The following is a 19764-nucleotide window of genomic DNA, read 5'->3' as shown; positions in this document are numbered from 1 at the left end:
TCATGAGCTCTAAGGGTAAAATTAAACCGCATCTTCTGAGCAGATTTGGGTTCCCAGAATTAAGAACACTAAGTCAAAGCTTCTGTATTTCAGAGTATGTATTTCAGACAACGTAGGTTCACCCTGTTGTGTATTCAGGTTGATTGCCTTGTTATTGTTTAGTCTAAGCACAAGCTGGATTGCTTTTGGAGAAGGTGCTAAGATGAAGTGCAGTGGAGGAAACATATCGGCGATGCACAGTGCTCTGAAGACCCATTAATGAGGCATTGTAAACTGCTGAGACCTGTGCAGCATTGACACTTTTCCTTTCATTTCTGTGCATTCACCCTGAGTGAACCTGGATGGGAAACATACTTTACTGGTTTATTTGGAATAGCAGATGGCCATTGTACAGTTAAAGATCACACAGAGAATGGCAAAAGAGTATTTGCAAGGCTTCTGAGCAAGTTAAACACTGAGAGGGACAATGAGTTCTAAGCAACCCCTTTCATTCGGATTGTATCATAGAAAGTAGGCAGCTCTTGTGTGTTGGTTGGCTAACTTCAAAGAGGTATTGCTCTGTTGTGGAATTTATGGCCCTGTGTCAATAGGTGCGGCTGGGCAGTTTGCTGCAGTACATGATGGGGAGCTGCAAGAGCTTGCCTAACGTGTTAGACAGGGAGGGGAGAGGAGACAAAGGGGGATAACCGTCCTTTTAAATGTAGCCCCAAATTCATTGCCATCACGAAAATCATAGGATTAACCACATGAAGTGGTTGTTAATAAGATGTTAATAATTCTTTTCATATTTGCAGATTGGCAAGCAACTGCCATAGTTAAAGTTCCAAGTGGAAAAAGGATGCCTGGATTAAATAGGAAATGCTTTCTGCATTGAGTCTTACACTAAACAGATGCTAGTAATGTTAGAGGGCTGCATTCTGAACACATTTATAATGGATGAAGCCTAGAAACTTTTTTCCCCATTTCAATTCCTAGAAGGTATCTGAATTAATAAATATAGTTTGGTAATACTATTCTTCTCAGGCCTGTCTAATTTAGAGAGAATGTGTTAATGTGAACAAAATGAAATGTTTAGATTTTTAGGATTAACGGAGGTTATACACTATTGGGTGTCCAGGAAAATAAAGGAATTTGCTTTCTTTTTTTTTTTCCATTTAAAAAGCATTAATTTTGTGTTCGCTAAAGACTGTTTTTTTAGTTGCTGCTTCTCAGGAATGAGCCATTGCTTCTGCACACAGTTTCTTTGTACCTGTGGTGCAATAATTCGAACTTGTCAGTGCGGCTGAGCTCAGTGAAGCTTGATGCCTTGGAAACTGAGATCTCCAGCTCTCTATGGGAAGCAGCATTGTACACCACAGTAAATTCATGCAGGCCTCCACTGTCTCCGTTCTGTTACTTGAGAAACTGGTCACAAAGGAGTGCATCTAAAGGATATAAAATGCTGATCATCCTTGTGTTTAGCACTACAGTGTAGTCCAGTACTCTGTGCAAAATGTATCATTAGTAATTTAATTTGGCGATTTCTGTTTAGAGCCTATGCTTTGCAAACCTCCCTTGAAACCTAAGAACATTAGCAGCCGAAGAGCAGCCGAAGAGCTATATGCTTACAAAACTGCGGACATAAAAATCGTATACTTGGAATCCAGGGAGCTTTGACACTTAGATTGTGAGGTGTCATGAAAGGGTTAACTCTGTCTATAATGCGTATTTTCAAGGTTGTGGTTTCTGTCGTGTGTGTTTTTTTTAAATCTGATATTTCTATGTTAACAGCTGACAATTTACTGTTTATAGTGTGTTTCTTGTGATTATCTTGCTGGGGAAAAATGCAGCCTTTGTGTAATCGGCCAGCAAAGTCGACCTAGTGTGTTGACGGCTTGTCTCTTTTGTGCTCCAGACAATATCCCAGAAGACCTGCAGGACCCATTCTACACAGACCAGTACGAGCAGGAGCACATCAAGCCACCAGTCATCAAGCTGCTGCTGTCCAGTGAGCTGTATTGCCGTGTATGCAGTCTCATCCTTAAAGGGGATCAGGTGGCAGCTCTGCAGGGACACCAGTCTGTTATTCAGGCTCTGTCTCGCAAGGGCATCTACGTCATGGAGAGCGATGACACCCCCGTGTCAGAGTCCGATCTCAGCTGTGCCCCCATCAAAATGGTGAGTGAAGTGGAGCAGTTAATTGCTTGAGTACCAGAGGGCACACAGAGAATATATTTCTCTGCTGGTGTCAGGTGGGTGCTGCTGCTTGGTGTCTTATGGTTGCACTCCTGAAAATGCTATATCAGATGATTGTTAAAGCTTATTAGTACTCAAAACAGACATCAGTGCTTTTTGTAAATGCTCAGTAGTACAACATTCAGCACTTTTTAAAAGCTCTAGGGGAGCAATGTATGGCGCTGGTTAGGCCTCCGGACTCCAGTCCTGGGTGGGAGGCCATGCTTTTCCCTCAGAAAAACTTCACAGAACATTTCTGTAGTAAATCCCCTGCTGTATGCATTTTTATTCTCAAAGTCATAATGGTAAATTATAGTTTCTCAATTCCCTCATCTTGTTCAGACGCATGCTCCGTTTTTTTCTGCCTTTTTGAAAGAATTTTAAATTTAGGACTTAATGGCATTACTCACTAAACTTTCTTTTTGGTTAAATTATTATAGCACGAGTTTTCTTCCACTTTTCAGGATTATTACTTAGATATTTCAATGAGCTAGTTCAATGTGTGAAAAATATTCAGACATTTTGTGCAGGATTTTTAAATGTCAGTGTTATGATTTATTGGTCTATATAGTTAAGTTTCTGTGTTTACTTGTTACAGTTTTTGTTTAGATAAGTTGATAGTAAAGAACACGGTGAAAATAAAAGTAGTGTAGAAATTATTGCTGACATGAATTGCCTTACAGTTTACTATCTTCATTTGTCAGACTAACTGTACAAAGCAATCATGTTTCCACTGTATAGAAAATGTTAGGGGATGCTGATGACTGTACTTCAAAAACATAATCTGAATTAGAGGAAACTACCGGCAAGTGTACAAGACCACGAATTAAACCTTTTCTGTCTGATTAAAGTTGCTTTAGAAGTGACAGATTGCTTTCAGAGCAGTTTTCATTCCCAATGGGTTGAGTGGTGATTCAACTACTTTTTTTTTTCTGAAATAACCAAGTAGATAAGGGAGACCATGGTGACATGTCTCAGTGAAAGAGAGCTAGTTTGAGGATGTGCCTAAAGCAGTTCTTCATGCAGGTGATCACTTATCTAATTCCTGATGTCATTTTGTGAATAAGCCATTGTGTAGTTTTTGCTTATCTTCAAAACCTGAATGTATCATATATCTTTGTGATGTAAAATTTTACAAAAAAGAAACTCACTTAAACCTTTTGTTTATATTTCACACAACTGATACGCTAAATATGTTAATAATCTAGACTCTTGTTCATTGAGCTCTTTTTGTAGATTATTGCTAGTTTTATGACAGGTGGAAAGCTATATGTACATAAAACAATGCCTTTTTCAATTTTAAATTTTTTTTAGGGAGGGTAATTTCATAATCTATAATTTGAACTGAAGTGTCAAGACCTTTGGATGTGCGTCTTGTTCCCACGTGGAGCAGGGCAGCTTCTTGTTCTGTGCCCTGGCTGTGGTCAGTCAGTCAGTCAGGCTGGTGGGGTAGATGCAGAGCCAGGGGGAGGAGTGGCTCAGAGCTCAGAGGTCAGTGGTTGCCTGGGGAGGTAAAACTGAGAGATTATTGGAGATTCATGCAGTGCTGACAGCTGGTATTGGGACAGAGGAGGTTAGACAATGTTTTGTGGCACCAATCCCAGTGACATTAATGGAGATGTAATGATCATTTCCCAAACCTCGTTGCACTTTTGTCGAGCAAAGAGTTGTTTTCATTTATTATTTCATTAAAACCTGTTTAGTCTCTTAATGGGATAATCAATATGACTATTTTGAATACATTTGTTTTTCTGTAATAAAATTCTTTAGGGAAAACTCTTCTCTGACATTTTTCTATTGTTGTGGTATATTAAGAAACAAAAACAAGAAAAAGGCTGTTTTGCTAGTTCTTTGGAAAAATAATTATTGAAATGAATTAAGAAAAAAGGTCGGAATTATGAGAGATTTTTTATATTTTTAGAAAACGTTTTAAGACTCCATTATAATTCATTTATAATAATTCAAAACTCACTTAAAGCATGTTGTAAAGCCACATTTGGCTAATAATTGTGCAGGATAGCAAGCAAATATTTCTCTTGGTGCAGATAACTTCGGCCTGTCATGATGTACTGTAACCTGACCAAAGGCATTCCAGCTCTGACACTGTAGCACGGGTTTATGGTTCTGTTAGAACCTAACGTCTTTAGAGACTTGAGCTTCTTCCTTACCTCTGCTAGCTGAAGTGTTTTGTTAAAAATTACAGCATTCTTAAAATGTAAATATGAGATTTCTACTCTGCATGTTTATAAATGGTTCCCTCATCTGTTTTGTTCATTTAACTTGTTTATGCAGAAACCCAGTTTCTATCCATGTGGTGATATTGACATTTTTGGGGCATAAGTAGGTCAGGAGACACTGCGGTGAACTTTCATCTGTCACATTGGATGGGAAGTTATTTTTTTCCATAAAGACCATGATGGTTGAGACCTTTTTAGTAAGCAATCAGTAGGTATGATGAATGAAATGTCTCCTTGAATTAATTTACAGAGACATGAAGTGAATAGTTTTTGAAGCATCAGATCAATTTGCACATACTGTATTCTATTAAAACACCTCACTGTACATCCTACTGCTGCTATGGAAACAAATATTGACGTATTCGTTTCTCACTTTCTCTATTTTTTTCCCCTTGGCGGGCTTGTTCCAGTTACAAGGAAATGTTATGAGCCGAGAAAGGTTTTGTGATGTGTGTGTGTGTGTATGAGACTGCTAAAATGTCTTGCAGACAGGCTTATCATGATGGCTGAAGACCTCATATCTTTGCTTTGCATTTAGTTTTAAAACGCATCTCGAAAGATGTGCACAGGTTTCCTTAGGAACCTTAACAGCACAAAATATTTGGTACCAGTTGCCATATGTGAGTGCAAATGATGGAGAAACAAGACGATGATAAGGAAGTAATTTAAATATGTAAATAGAGGCCAGGTCTAGAATAATTTAAACATTAATGCTTCATATCTGTCATGATAAGTTTTTCTCCATTTTGAAAAGTACATAATACCTTCCTAGAATTTTGACTGAAGATGGATTATTTTGCCAGCTGACTCCTAAATCTAGCTGTCGGACTGAGCATTTGAGAATACTGGGTAGGGTCCCTTGCCAGTGTAATATTTATGTCTGGAATGGCCTTTTTAAATTAAGGGGAAAGTTTGCTTTTAATGCCACTTGTTTCTTTAAAAAAGCTGTTTGGTTTCAGTGATATAACCAGGTATCCTGCTTGTTCGTTCACTAAATGTATAAATGCTTATTTCTATCAGTAGTCAAAAGGTCAGCCTTGATTCAGGGCTGCATATGAGCAAATAGTTTTCACACATCTGAGTTGCAGCATTGCAGCTGAGTTCATTTTAATTTTTTTACTTACCAGTCACTTTTTTCTTTTCCCTTTCATTAAAGCTTTAACCTTTATTTGACACACAGATAAAGCTACATTGGGAACATTTGGAAAAAAAAAGTGCGCGTTTTGTGGGAAATATGTCCAAGGTGCAAGGTGTTGATTATAATACACAATGTATTACAGTATGGGAAGCATCCCAAAAGATGGTTTGGTGTTCTTATCCCACTGTTCTTAAGTTAGCTGTCAAGGGGTTTCCAAGCCATTAAAACCTTGATGTGATTGGGGAAACAGTCACTTCTTCTTCATCAACATGGATCTGACATTTGGTGCCTCTAACCCCTGAAAGGCCTAGCTGCTTAAATTATTTTTCTGACTTTTTCATGTAGTCTCTCAAGGAAAATGCACTAGTCAAAAACACATTTTAAAATTTCACCATCTATGAATGTTGACGTTGAATTAAGAGTGCGAAAAGGCAACCAAATACCAAAAGAGCATCACGGCAAACATATCTTCCTTATCAACTTGTGTACTTGGTTAATATTTTAGGGATCTAAGTCTAAAACATTTCAATCTTAAATGGGCAACATTTAGACCTGTTACATTAATCCTGACAAACCCTGTGCTTTTCACGTTTTTGAACTTCTGAACAATATACCTTTATCAGTATAACTGTATATATTGACAATACAAGAAGTGTTTTTATAAAAAAATGTATTTGTGCTGTTATGATATTTGGAAAGTGTTGTAAAGGTTTTATTAAAATAAGCACTGGGCTTTGGTTACTGGTCAGCCTCTTTCTGATAATTCATCAAACGTATACTCAGTTCTACACTGTCCTCCAACATGTGTTATACTACGGACTTTGATTAAATGCTGTCTACCTCAATTTACTCCTGGACGGTACTTTGTGTTGCACATAAGCATGTATGCTCCCTTGCATAATCGAGATTAATCACAAAGCTTGTTTCAGGCTTGTAAGGCATCCCAGCCAATAAGATTGAGTTGTTTGGTATTTATATAATACCAACACCCTAGGAATTGTACATATGTAATGTTTTATGGTAGATGGTCTTATTTTTTTCAAATATTGAAATAGTAGACCAATTTAAATATTTGTTTTTAAATTGCTGGCACTGAATCCTACCCCAACACTGTTCACGTTATCATATGCCTTGGTAGTATATAGCACTATCCTGTCTCTTTTTGTCAGATCCTTTTGTAATTGTAATAAGCTTTTGTAATTGTGTCTGGACCCCAGTTAGCAGACAGATTCCCTTCTGTTTTTTACTGCTATTATACCCTAAAACCTGCAAGCATTTTACACTGGTGGTATGTTGGCTAACTGTTAATATGTAGTGTATTTTTGATACATTTTAAATTATAATCGTGGTAAAAGTTATTACACTCTGCAGTACTGAGTAACAGATATTGGGTGCAGATGTAGTTAAAAGTTCACTGCCCAAGGAAATAATAAAGATGTGATGTAAAAAAGCTGTGGGATTAAAGAGCAGTTTGTATCTGGTTTTAACTAACCGCAATCTGTCCCATAGTCTGTAGATGGGATTACTTTGCCTAAGAGGGTTGTGCATTTGGAAAGCTTCAGTACTATTTAAGGCTGGCACTAAGTCATACCTTTCTTAGCTGTCCTGTGCTTGTACTCGTTTGTTTCTGAACAGTCTTGTCTTCAGAGACCACTGGAGTTAGCTTTGTGCAGCAATCTGACTGCCAGACAGTAGGATTTTACTTTTCTAATGAGTTATATTAGATCTTTTGTTAAAACATAAGAATATTCAGAATATGATAGTTGTTCGATTTACAATTTGCTAACAATGGCTCTTGTGATAAGATTAACGAAACATGGATATTTGGAAAGGCTTGAATGGAAGAGATTTGGTATCAGGGTAAGTTCATATTAACAACTCCTGGTTTGTGTTTGTCTACTTGTTGCTTTTTTTGTATTGTTGTGTGACCATTTGTTATTTTAAAATACTGTGAAATTCATTTCACTTGCCAAAAGGGTTTGTTTAGTTGAAGACATTTAATTGAAGATGAGTGTAGTCCATTATTTTCACTTTTTGAATTGGTTTCTCTTGACAGAGTGCACACATGCCAATGATCGATGCCCTAATGATGGCCTACACAGTGGAGATGATCAGCATTGAAAAAGTGGTTGCCAGTGTGAAAAGATTCTCCACTTTCAGTGCCTCTAAGGAACTTCCTTTTGACCTGGAGGATGCAATGGTCTTCTGGATAAATAAGGTATGTGGTTTAGCAGGGGATCCATGAGTGGATCCATTTTACAGGTCACCCTAAATCACCTGTTTCTAAACATTGGGAATACCTGTAAGTGATCAATTTAGCAATTTCTTCAATTTAGAAAGCTTTGGGCTCTGAAGATTTAAGAGTTGTGCTCCATCAGAATTAAAATGCTCCATATAATAGACACTTTAATGTCTATTAGTCAGTGGTCATTAGGTGGAGATGGGGGTTAAGAGCTTATAGGGTTTTTCACAGATAATTCAAATATTTTTGAAAATATTTTTACAGAATGTACATTGTAGTGAAGATGGTGTAGGTATCAGAGGAATACTTTATTCATAGACCCTATACAGAAGTAGGATTTCTTTCCATATAAATTTGATGTTCTATGACAATTATGTCAGCCGTCTGGTAGGCAGATAAGGTTAAGGTGGATTTGTGCATTGTAGTAATACTATATTGATTAATATATACACACCTATCAGTTCAGCAGAATTACTGTACTATATATGTAAAAATAATGTAATATTTGGCAAGCTTTGCATCTCTCCCTACACTGCAAAGATAAGCTTAGTTCTGCCCTCAGAGAGCAGATCTTTCAAAACAGCCTCTGTACAGAGAGAAAATCAATTCTTGTGCTGTTGCTCATAATCTAACTGTTGGCTTGTTATGGTGTTTGAGTGTTTTGAGTCCTGGTCAGTTAGATTTATTGTTTGCACAAAATTAAAGCAAATAGGTTGTCAGCGTTTGCAGGCATGGGTGATTCAGCACTTCAGGTAGGGTCTAATTACATCTTTATCAATGATGCATTAGAGCTGGAGTAATCCATAACATTCCAAGTGACTGCTGGAAGGTATGATTTTGTGACGTCTTTTCTCCTCCTTTCTCTAACAATAGGGAATTCTCGAGAAGTGATTTTGTTTTAAAAGTCCTCTTAGGCTACTTTAGACATTTGCTAAAAGTTCTAAGAAATTTCTTAAAGCATGATTTGGATTTCCCTTCCTGATGCAGTATGTTCTCCTTTCTTCTATAAGAATCATTATGTGATAATAAGTTTGTTTGATCACCTGTTTAAGAATCCTTATTGCAGATTTTTATTTAAGTTAAAATTGTATTTGTACTAAGGAAGTGCTTAGTCTGACCTCTGTAACCAGTATTCTAGAGTATTGCAAAGTAAGTGAAGCTGATGTATTTCAGAGGCCCTATAATGAGTAACTTGAGGAACCTTTGGCACAATGTGGAGGGACTATCTGTAATCATTTGTTCAGGGTTTGGTGGGAAGGAATGTAATGCCAGAAATTGTTTAAGCTGTATTTTGACAGTCCTTCTACAATATTGGCACATGCAGGAATGTATATAAATTGGCGTAATGTGAACTTGGTGAAAGTAATTTAACAGGTGTGGTAATTTTTCACTATTTGACACTATTTCAGGATGATAACTCTGAATTGTCTTTTGTTTTATCACTGACAATTATGCTGCAGTGAATGGCTTTGTTCATTAAATTTCAGGTAAACCTGAAGATGAGAGAAATCACAGAGAAAGAGATAAAACTGAAACAACAGCTGCTAGAATCTCCAAGTCATCAAAAGGTAATGGATCACAATTGTGGTCAGATTTTGAAAAATGTTTTCGAGCTTAAATTTGGCAGTTTTAATGATCTTTGAAGTGGGACCTGTTTTTTAAAAAACATTAATACCTGAATACTCCTCTTTTGTGATGTTTACCAAAGAGACTTATCTAGACGTCTGGACATTGAGACCCCTAAATCAGTAGTAGTAGTGAAAGACCAATATTCTTTCAACAGAAGGATTTTATTTTGTATTTGGACTATATATTTTAGTTATCTTTAATTAAAAAAACCAACGTGGTCCAATTTCATTTCCATGATCTTTATTAGTTAATAGAATCAGAATTAATCACTGGAATGCCTTTTATTATGTGAACCTTTCCTGTTTTCCTATAGTCAGAATTTGCTAGAAACATCCTGTCTGTAGCATGTGTTCCCACATTCCCCTGGAAACTAGTAATCTTGTATGTTTATTAAACTATAAATGACATGCATGTTGAGTAGATTCCTAAGTGAAAATCCATTTCTGGGTTTGATTCAATGGATTATTCCTTTTGACAAGATTGTTTGATTAACCCTTCAGGTGTTTATGCTAACCTAGATTTTGTAGTAGGTTTGATCCTGTTGATTTGCATCTGACTTTCTCTGCTGCTTTTCCTGTTTTCCTTTCCTAACTCCTACCTTGCTACTTGGATAGTCTCCCTCCAAATGGTATTGGAAACTAGTACCTGTAAGTTGATTGTTAGCTCTTTTTTCCTCTGTTAAAAGGCATTTTCCACCAGTGCACCATTCATCTCTTAATTTATGCCTCCTTCCCACAGCAATAAGACGCACTCTGTTGATTGTCTGGGGCAATTGGCTCATCTCTAGATGATCTGGTTTAGTATTCTGTCCTTCCTGTGTATCTCAGAGGTGCTGATGACAACACAATGCTTTGCAGTGGCCTTTTGTAACTAAACTTTGCCAATCCCTTTGTTAAAACATGCTGTACACCATATTCACATTGTCCTATAAACTTGCAATTCCCTATACTGTGAGGATAATGCATTGACAGTCCAATTGACTGTCTTAGACACTGAAATATCAAGGATTTGAACATTATGGATTTCCCACTCAGCATCTAGTTCAGAATGGTGGTTTCTTTAACACGCTTATAAAAGATTGTTTCCGACAGAATATCACGGGGTTATTCATGAATATGAACATACTACTTGCTTACATAGAGAGCTAATAAGACACCTTGCAGAATTTGGAGTGTAAAGCTGTGTGAGCTTTATCATTTCTCCTTATCTTTCTTCACTAAACTATTTCTATTTTCTTAAATATTGATACTACCTTCTGTCTGAACTCAGCCTTGTCTTTTGTATGTTTATTAGCCTGATCTTATGCATGCCTTAGCTCATTGCATGCTGGAGCCATTGGAATACTCTCGTGTGGTACAGTATGCTTTCTATTTACTGTACTGGTAGAACAAAGAAAAGGATAGCTGCTGGAAATGTCTCCTTAGACGCTTTGTACTCCTTTTAGTGTCATAAATTCCTTTATCTTCCTTAACATGCAGTTTCATATCTTATATTCCTTTTCATGTTTTCTGTGTAGTACAACAATAGCAGATTTGGTTCCTTTCTGGGGTTATGTTTTTAGTCCATGCTAATTTGCATTTGTGACAAGACGCAAAATCACAGATCCGTTCTACAGGGGAAGCTTCCCTTTCAAATTACTGTCAAGTATTCTAGTATTGTATATCAAAGAAGCATTGGAATCTAAATGTACATTAAGTCCAGCCTGCTTCTTCTTTTGTACTGTTCAGATCGTTTAAAAAGCAAAGAGAAACATGAAAAGGAGCTCTAACATCTGTAAAAACAAATCTTTTCAACGGTGCCATGTTTTCAAATACATTGGTTTGCTTGATACTTACATCTGCTTTTACCACAGGCACTATAGAGTACAGCTTTTCACCCTTTGATTTCACATACTGTACGGTCTTAAAGCTCATCCTTTTTAACACTCACAATTAGTCAAGGCAGTGCAGGCAGGGATTAAACGTGCAACACTATGAAAGTTGTAGACATGAAGCAGTCCCTCTGGGGCTTCTGTTAGACCGTTACTGTGTAGCAAGCTTCCTTACAGTCATTCCGTTTTAGATCCTGGTCCCAGACACGTGATTTTTGGTAGATCCTCTGTGCCATTGATTTGTTGTCATAAAGCAGTTTTTGTATTCATTCTTTACAACTACAAATTTGATCAAGCCCCCCTGTAAAAAAGTAAATGACATTTTCAATGATGTTTTTTAGGTGCGTTATCGAAGGGACCACCTCACTGGCAGACAGCTGCCGTACTTTCCTTTGCTAGAAGACCTGATGAAGGATGTGTGTGATGGTGCTGCGCTCTTAGCTGTTATACACTACTACTGTCCTGAGCTGATGAAACTTGAGGGTATGCTAGTGAAAGCTGTGCCTGTAAAATTGGTTTTAAATCCTGAGCCTGGTTTCAGCTTGCACATTGATATTGCTTATCTTTGTAACATGTAGTAAGGTGATCTTGATCTGTTGTACCAAATCTGCAAAGGCTATTTGAACTTCATCTCGTAGACTTTACTCTCGAGTGAAGTGTGGAATTTAGCAATGCATTAACTGTGTCAACCTTTTTTTTTGTCAGATATCTGTTTGAAGGAGGTGACCTCTATTGCTGATAGCCTATACAATATACAGCTGCTGAAAGAGTTTGCTAATGAGTACCTGAACAGAGGCTTTTATCTCACTACAGAGGACATGCTTTATGCACCTTTAGTGCTAAAGGTAGGTATGTGAGAAAATATTTATGTGAATATAGCTCAGAACTGACCCATTCTCAATCTAATTATTTTTGCTTTTTTTTCTTTTTAGCATAATGTCATGGTCTTCATTGCTGAATTGTTCTGGTGGTTTGAGATTGTCAAGCCTGACTTTGTACAGCCAAGGGACATTCAAGAGGTTAAAGATGGTAAGAAATTGCACACAAGTGAACAGACCTTTTCTGAACCTGATAGTGTTGGCTAAATGATTTGTGTGGAAGGTCACGTAGGTGTGCTTCATTTTTCAACTCCAGTTTTAAAAGCATTCCTACTAACTTGTACAACCAGTTTCAGGTGTGGCTGCAGCAAGCAGGAAAGTATTCTAAATGATACATCATGCAAATTACATGGGCCATTCTGATAAATGCACTGTCCTTGCTAGTGAAGTGTCTGTGCTTTTCTTTATTTATAACAGGATTGGTTCCTGTTCTGTTCATTTGTTTTCACAGCTAGAACAGTGCTTCACCCTAAGAGTGCCCGACCTCCTGTCCCCATCTCCAATGCAACCAAGCGGAGTTTTATGGCAAGCCCTGCCAGTGTGGCCAGCCCAGCAGATGCCCCAGCACTGGTTCAAAGCAACTCTGAAGTCTGTAACAGGTACTACCTGCACCCCGAAGAGTCTGAGACTCTGTAAGTCTGTCTTGTTTCTGTGTAGCTCTTAGTTTTTTACATGTGCATGTCTGACGCTGGACAAAGCAGCTGTGAACCATTTTTAGCAATATCCAACTGGGGCTTTGAATTCAGGCATTTGATTTTCTGTTTTTGTGAACTAGCTTTTTCCTAAAAACAGAAAAAGATTAAAACGCATATCCGTTCATCAGTGGAATCCCCTCACAGGTTTTTACCAAAGGGACCCTTCAGTAGTCAGCTGTGATTGAAATATCATACAGCAAGGGTCTCGGCACTATGGATCTGGATGATAGAGGAGTTCCTTCCAAGTAATGTCAAGACAGGAGCAAGCCAAAGGAGCAAATGCAAAAGCTTGCAATGCAGAACCAAAATCTTTTTAGCTGCTGCTGTGAGAAGCCAAGATAGGAGTTACCATTTAACAGGAGTATGAGAGCAAAGTAAGAGCAGGGAGTGCCCTTGCTGTGGAACACTAACAGGAAAAGTGTTTCCAAAACCTAATTGCATCAGGAAGCTCTTATAAGGTGTAAAAAAACTAGTCAGGAGGACAGATCATACGTGAGTAAATAAGGACAAGGTTCATATTATGGTACCAAGGAGACTATGTGTCCAGTGTGTTTTGTGCCTAAATTTTAAATGACTTATTTGAAGATTTGTTATGTTGGAACCTAGATTTGCCCGGAAAACTTCCTTATCTCTAGCAGTCAAATCCCTATTCCAAAAAAAAGCCTTAATATAAATAGTTGGATCAAGTACCTTTTTTGCCCCTGAAATCCTGCAAATGATGCACTAGGTGAGTGTGGGCAGCCTCTCGTCTGAGGGGATGTCACAGGCATGCATTACAGAATTAGAAAAATAAAGCTGGGCCAGGCAACCCCTGTTAACATGGCAAGTCCTGGAATGTATCCTTAAACTTCTTGAAAACTAAATTGTCTTCCAAAAGCAGTTGTCTGTCCAAGTGCTGTAGAAGCTTGAAACAGTTGCAGCTGCTGGATGTGCTATTGTTATAGTGTGTGTGTGCTCTCTCCTGACTATTCAATCGTGCTGTGCCAGAGCTAGAAATCCCTAAGGAATAGGTTTTTAGTATAATGTCGTGGACATATACCATGTAGATGTTGCTACAGAACCTCCAGGTTGGTAACCATGAATTTAGAATTGTCCTCAGTGTTCAGTAGCTTTTTCTGTTCCATTTGTACACCTGCTAACAGTTGTTTTAATATCCTAACAGTGTGGTATATGGCTAAAGCTCTAGTGGGGGGCTGACAACAATATATTGGTCAATTTATCTCCCAGTTATTTGATTTCTTAGAGACTTAAAAGTATTTTTTTCATGGTTAACTAAAAAGTCTAAAAAGTTCCTTCATATACTGCCGAACAACAGCAGAAAGATTTTCTCATAGCTTCGTCTTTTGTGTTTGACTTTGCCTGCTGTTGATGTTTTTGTTTCATGCATATTGGTCATTTTGTTAATTGGCTGTTGGTACATTCATTACTTAAATAGATCAGGTAATTTTTATTCAATACAATTAAAACTTAAGTTACTACTGACATTTAAAATCAGTGGTTGATCATATTTTTTGTACTACAGTGTAAATTGTACTTAAATGGGGTGTCATTCTTGGCTTTATCTCATTATGCTATTAACAATTTTAAATGTGCATTTAGTTCTGTCTTGACTGCAACAGTTCTTTACAGTGCTTACAGGAATATGTTCTTGGTTATATAAAGCAAATTAAGGCTTCCAGGTCTTGTCACCATTTCTTAGCCTTGATTTCTATCCAGTTTACCTTCAACAATTTCAGCTTGTTTAAAACTGTACTTTTCTCAGGCTAATTGGATTAAAGTGACAATGCGTGGATTGTTGGCTGTCAGAAATGCTAGTTGAAGTGTTGTTTCACACGTACACAAGTCCTACAGAAGCTTGGAGGTGTTTTAAGTATCAAGAACCATGGCCGTGCGCCTTGAATCCCAATCCCATTTAAAAGGATGGTTTGATGTTTAATATTATCTTGAACTGTTTTCTGTTGTTTCTCATTTCCAATTCCTTTTGTGTTCTGTATAGTATCAACCATTTTCACTAACACTTTTTTTAATGCATGAAATAACACATGATTTCTTGTGGAGTTAATACTAAATGCACTTTCAGTCATTATGTATTTAACATACCCTTACAAAACCTTACCAAGTCGACTAATATGGGATACCTTCCTGCATCCTATATTTCTATATTTATAACAAACTAAAAAAAAGTTTTTCTGCAGTTTACTGTAGTTCTGTCTCCAATGTTGAGCTCTTATACTTGTAGTCCATTTTGTTAAGTTTTTTTCAGCTTTTATTAGTGCTTATATCAGCCCTGCAGTACCCCTTCAACTCTGGCATATTTTAATCTGTTTTGTAATGTCTTTTATTTTCATGATTCTAATATGACTAAACTAATAGTATACAAGTATGTGTGACCCCCTCAGAGGAAAGGTCATATCTTTATTATTAGCATAAGAAGGACTCCTGTTTTACATGTTTATAAATATTTGAAAAGTGCCTTTGCTATACTTTTTTCTTTTTTTTAGGACCCAGATAGTCTTCCCACATCATTAACAATGGGGCTAGTAATGCTCTGCTAATGAACAGATCTATGATGCAGTTTTATGCACCTTGAGTGGTGGTAGTTAATGGATTGATCTTGTAGATAAAATACTGTTGTTCTACTAGTCCTTCTTGTATCTCACTTGGACAGTTTCTCATCACAAATGCCCAAGGCTTTGTTTGAAACCACAGCACCAGCTGTATCCAGTTTGATAAAATGTGCTTAGGTAGCTATGAGGATGTCTGCATAAACATGTCATAGGATGTTTATCCCTGTACTGGTTATAAGGGGATAAAGCAAATGTTAAATCGAGTCAGCAGTAAGCTCCAAATTTGTTCTTTTAAACACGTTAATAATGCTCTGCCAATTAAGCAACAGATCAGTTTTATACAAAGAATTCTATAAGAAGGTTATGGTTTGGAAACTCATTACAAAAATGTATTAAACTGATTAAAAGCTGGAAGAATTAAAAGAGATTAAAAGGTGAAAGAGTTTATATGAGTTTTCTAATATGTTGGCCATGAAGCAACATTACCATCTTTTTATTTAATAAATTGCATTGAAAATAAGATTTGGATTTCAAAAATAATTTTAAGCGCTGATTATTTTTTTCCGAAGAGTAACATCTTATTAATTTTGCAGTATTAAAGGGAGTCCAGCATTTAGCCCATCCCATCCTTTGCTTCCTCTGAGACAGAAACAACAAAAATCCTTGCAAGGAGAAGAAAGTCCAGGTAATATGACGAATTCAACTGTTTTGCTGCCCTCTTGTGGTGTGCTGGAAACACACAACAGTGCATGGAAGTTCCAAGTTGTCACCATGCATCAGAATTTCTCAGTCCTAGTCCTGGAGTACCCATGTCTGCAGTTCTTAGTTCAATGCATTGGTGTTTGTAACAAATACCTTGAACTATATTTTTAACAATTTCTGCGCACAACATTTTGCAGTCTCTACTCAACCTGATTATGAAGAATTTCCTCTTTTATTTCTTACTTAACAACTCTTAATATGTTGTCAGCTGGTAATGAATAGGAGGGAATGGCATGATGTCATTCAGTTCCCATAGTTGAGTCAGTGTTATGTTTAAGATTTTAGATTGTAAACCCGAAAGACAATATAGGGGTTTTCCAGGCCACGATTGAGAACCGCTGCCATCTGTAACAATTTGCTTGATGATAATGTCACAAACTAGTGATATTTATGCAGTGTGATACTTATGCAGAACACCAAATAATGCAGAGAAACTCATTCATCAGTTCTTTCTGCTTTAACCAGGGCATCGTCACCGATCCAACTCCCTCACACGAATGGACGGACAGCCCAAGGGAGCTGTGGTAGCCTGGCCAGAGAAGAAACAGAGGTACAGTGACCACTCTCAAATGCTCAGATGTGGCTTTCTATTTGAGCAGCCATTACCTTTGAACTAAAGGACCTTGTGTGATGTTTTACTGCATACCTTTGGTTGACTGTTTTCAGTATTATGCAATATCACATAGAAAACCATTTTGGGATTTTCAGAAGGAGATTGTGTCTGACACTGGTGTTAAATTTAAGGAGACTTGTTCTTTTGTAGTTTTGATTTATTGGAAATCGCCTGATTTCTTGGCTTTATGATGTAAGTTCATTTTTTTACAGATTGCCTGTACAATATTCTATAAAGTTTACCAAAGTGCCGTCGAAATAGTCTAGAAATTTAGAATGTTCATCTTAAGCAATAATAACAGTAGCAATTGCAGATATACAGAAACTGCCTTTTAGGTTGACCCTTTTATATCTTTGTTTCTACAGACCTCTGTCCCAGCCGACACCATATGCTCTTCATTATGCCACAGATAGCGATGTGGACATGGCCTCAGGGGACAGTGTTAGTCTAGCCAGGTCCATCAGCAAAGACAGCCTTGCTTCGAATGTAGTCAACATAACACCCAAACACCAGCCGCTTACTGCACCTCGGAAGGTCAATGGGCAGGGATTGCTGGGGAATGTCAACATCGAGGATGATGAGGAAGAAGAACTAGTGGCTATTATAAGGTCTGAAGATGGACTGCACAATGAGGGTCTTCCTAACCAAGGTGACCTACAGCTGCAAAGCATTTCCTCAAGGACTGCAACAGCCAGGTCTCCGAAAAGAAAGGTGGAAGAAGTACCCCCAGAATCCAGATCTGATAGCTTTTTCTTAGAACCACTGATGCCTGCAGTATTAAAACCTGCGAAAGAGAGATCTATAAACCTTAACAAAGAGGATGAGAGTGGAGAAGGGAGGTACAGGGGGCCACCCTCCAGGAGAGGGGTTGATGGGCAATTGCCTTCAACAAAAAAGAAGGTTGGCATGACCACTGGGGGCGATCTCGATTTAAATCGCACCTTTACTCCAATTTCTAGTTCAGAATTTACCACCGCAACTGATCCCCCACTTGCAGAATCAACAGAGAGTGTGCATAGTGCTTTCAGACCTTTGGTCACCAGCAGTCTCGATCCTGCATCTCAGGAGCAGTTGGGAGGATTTTTCCTCCATGCTTGTGAGTCCGAGGATAAGCCATCTGCTTCCGCTGGCCGTGGCAGAAGTAGTCCATTTTATGCAGCTCCATCAACGTGGGAGATCAAGCAAGATTCAGATTCTGAAGTGCTTGATATGGATGAAGTTGATCAAGATTTTGAACTTAGTAAGGAGCTGCACCCTGTCAGACGGAAATACTTTGAGGAAGAGGAATCTGCTAAGCTCCAGGAGGATATGAAAGTAAAAGAGCACGAGGACAAAGATGGAGCCAGTGGGCGCTCGAGTCCTTGCCTCAGCACCATCTCCCAGGCCAGCAGTGTATCCATGGCAAGCGGCAGTGTGAGGATGACTAGCTTTGCTGAACGTAAACTGCAAAGGATTAACAGCCACGACACTAAATCGAGCACAAGCAGCTCACAAAAGACTACCCCAGATGGTTCAGAAAGCTGCCCTTTACCCCTGACCACCTGGAGACAGAAAAGAGAACAGAGCCCCACCCGGCAGAACAAAGACAATGTCCATGTCCTTGCCTCAGAGCTGGTGCAGCTTCACATGCAACTGGAGGAGAAAAGGAGAGCCATAGAAACGCAGAAAAAGAAAATGGAAGCTTTATCTGCAAGACAGAGGCAAAAATTGGGTAAAGCTGCTTTTTTGCACATTGTTAAGAAAGGGAAAAGTGAGACCCTCCCTCAGCCCCTAAAATCGGACTACTTTTCAAAAGAGGACCAAAAGGTCAATGGAGAAAATTTAATCATTTCTACACAGGATTCTAGAGCTAAGGAAGTGTCATCAAAAGATGAATTCAGAGAGGACATGTCCATAGAAAAGGACACGCAGGAAGGCAGAGGGACAGTTAGATGGGCAAGAGAATCTCCAGCTCCTCCAGGCAGTCTGGAAATGGACAACAAATTAAATACCACCATCATATTGGATGATGGGGCATCAGAACCTGACCTTAATGAATGCAATCGTTCAATTGAAATGCTGAATGAAGCCATAAGCACCATTCAGCAGCAAATGATGCAGCTTTCCTTGCAGCAGGACCTATTAATGAAGCAGAATGTCCCGTCTCCAACTGCTCCTTCTGCCAATGGGAGAAGCAACCCACCAGAACAAAAGGTTAGGCCTTCTGTCCATTTCGTGGAGCCATTTTCCCCGACAGGGAGCAGCACAATCCGTAAACCACCACGTTTAAGTTCAGGGAGGCCACCGCGCTCAAAACCAACTGACCTTAAAATATCAAAGGATAAGCAAACTGTCTCTCGGGTTATCACACCCACTCAGAGTGTCGAAACACTTCCTCATTTAAGACAGTTTCCAGGTAATAGGACACCTAAAGGGGAGCCAGAGGATGCGGGTTCTACAGACAGCACGCCTGCAGACTCTGGTAGCAGCACTTTGGACCGGGGCAACCTTAGACCTACTGCAACCTTCCGGCTTCATGGTGAAGCCAACCAGCGGACATTAATTCTTTCTGCTTCTAGAGATACAAACAATGTCGTTTCTGAACAAACCTTCGATGAGTGTTTGCCCAACAACCTGCAAGAGTTGGAACTCAACACTTCAGACAGCTCTGGCAAGGAAAATGTTCCGTGTGAAGAGTCATCCAAAACTAAAGCTCATCTCATTGAGGTGGATCTGTCTGACCTGAAGGCTCCTTCAGAAGAAGGGAGTTCCGACATTCAGGATATGACTGCAGAGGTCATTGGGGATGGTGAACAGAAGTCTGTCTTGGGATTCTTCTTCAAGGTACAGTGTGTGCTGGATTGTGTGTATAGATCTGATTCTTTAATTGGAAAAGTTGCTTTGATTACTGCTTATAATTGTGCCTCCTGCATGTCTGTT

General features: G+C 38.5%; 1 protein-coding gene across 12 annotated transcripts in view; it reads left to right on the top strand.

Moving 5' to 3' along the window:
* LOC148643952 (calmodulin-regulated spectrin-associated protein 1-like) overlaps positions 1-19764 on the top strand; it is a 43457-nt gene that overhangs the window by 17005 nt on the left and 6688 nt on the right. For 5 of the 12 annotated variants that reach the window (XM_088615200.1, XM_088615197.1, XM_088615205.1 and 2 more), the window contains exons 3-13: positions 1895-2157; positions 7646-7807; positions 9319-9399; positions 10754-10813; positions 11672-11813; positions 12036-12175; positions 12263-12359; positions 12660-12840; positions 16064-16155; positions 16698-16782; positions 17211-19668. In XM_088615200.1, coding sequence (XP_088471326.1) covers positions 1895-2157; positions 7646-7807; positions 9319-9399; positions 10754-10813; positions 11672-11813; positions 12036-12175; positions 12263-12359; positions 12660-12840; positions 16064-16155; positions 16698-16782; positions 17211-19668 — 3761 coding nt within the window. Of the gene's footprint in view, positions 1-1894; positions 2158-7247; positions 7450-7645; positions 7808-9318; positions 9400-10074; positions 10108-10753; positions 10814-11671; positions 11814-12035; positions 12176-12262; positions 12360-12659; positions 12841-16063; positions 16156-16697; positions 16783-17210; positions 19669-19764 lie in introns of those variants that run through there. The other 7 variants (XM_088615206.1, XM_088615198.1, XM_088615202.1 and 4 more) reach the window with 5 other exon arrangements.

This window comes from Lepisosteus platostomus, chromosome 21, assembly GCF_059453375.1.
Source record: "Lepisosteus platostomus isolate fLepPlt1 chromosome 21, fLepPlt1.hap1, whole genome shotgun sequence".
In the NCBI taxonomy this organism is placed as follows: Eukaryota; Metazoa; Chordata; class Actinopteri; order Semionotiformes; family Lepisosteidae; genus Lepisosteus; species Lepisosteus platostomus.
This window is presented reverse-complemented; position numbering and strand designations above follow the sequence as displayed.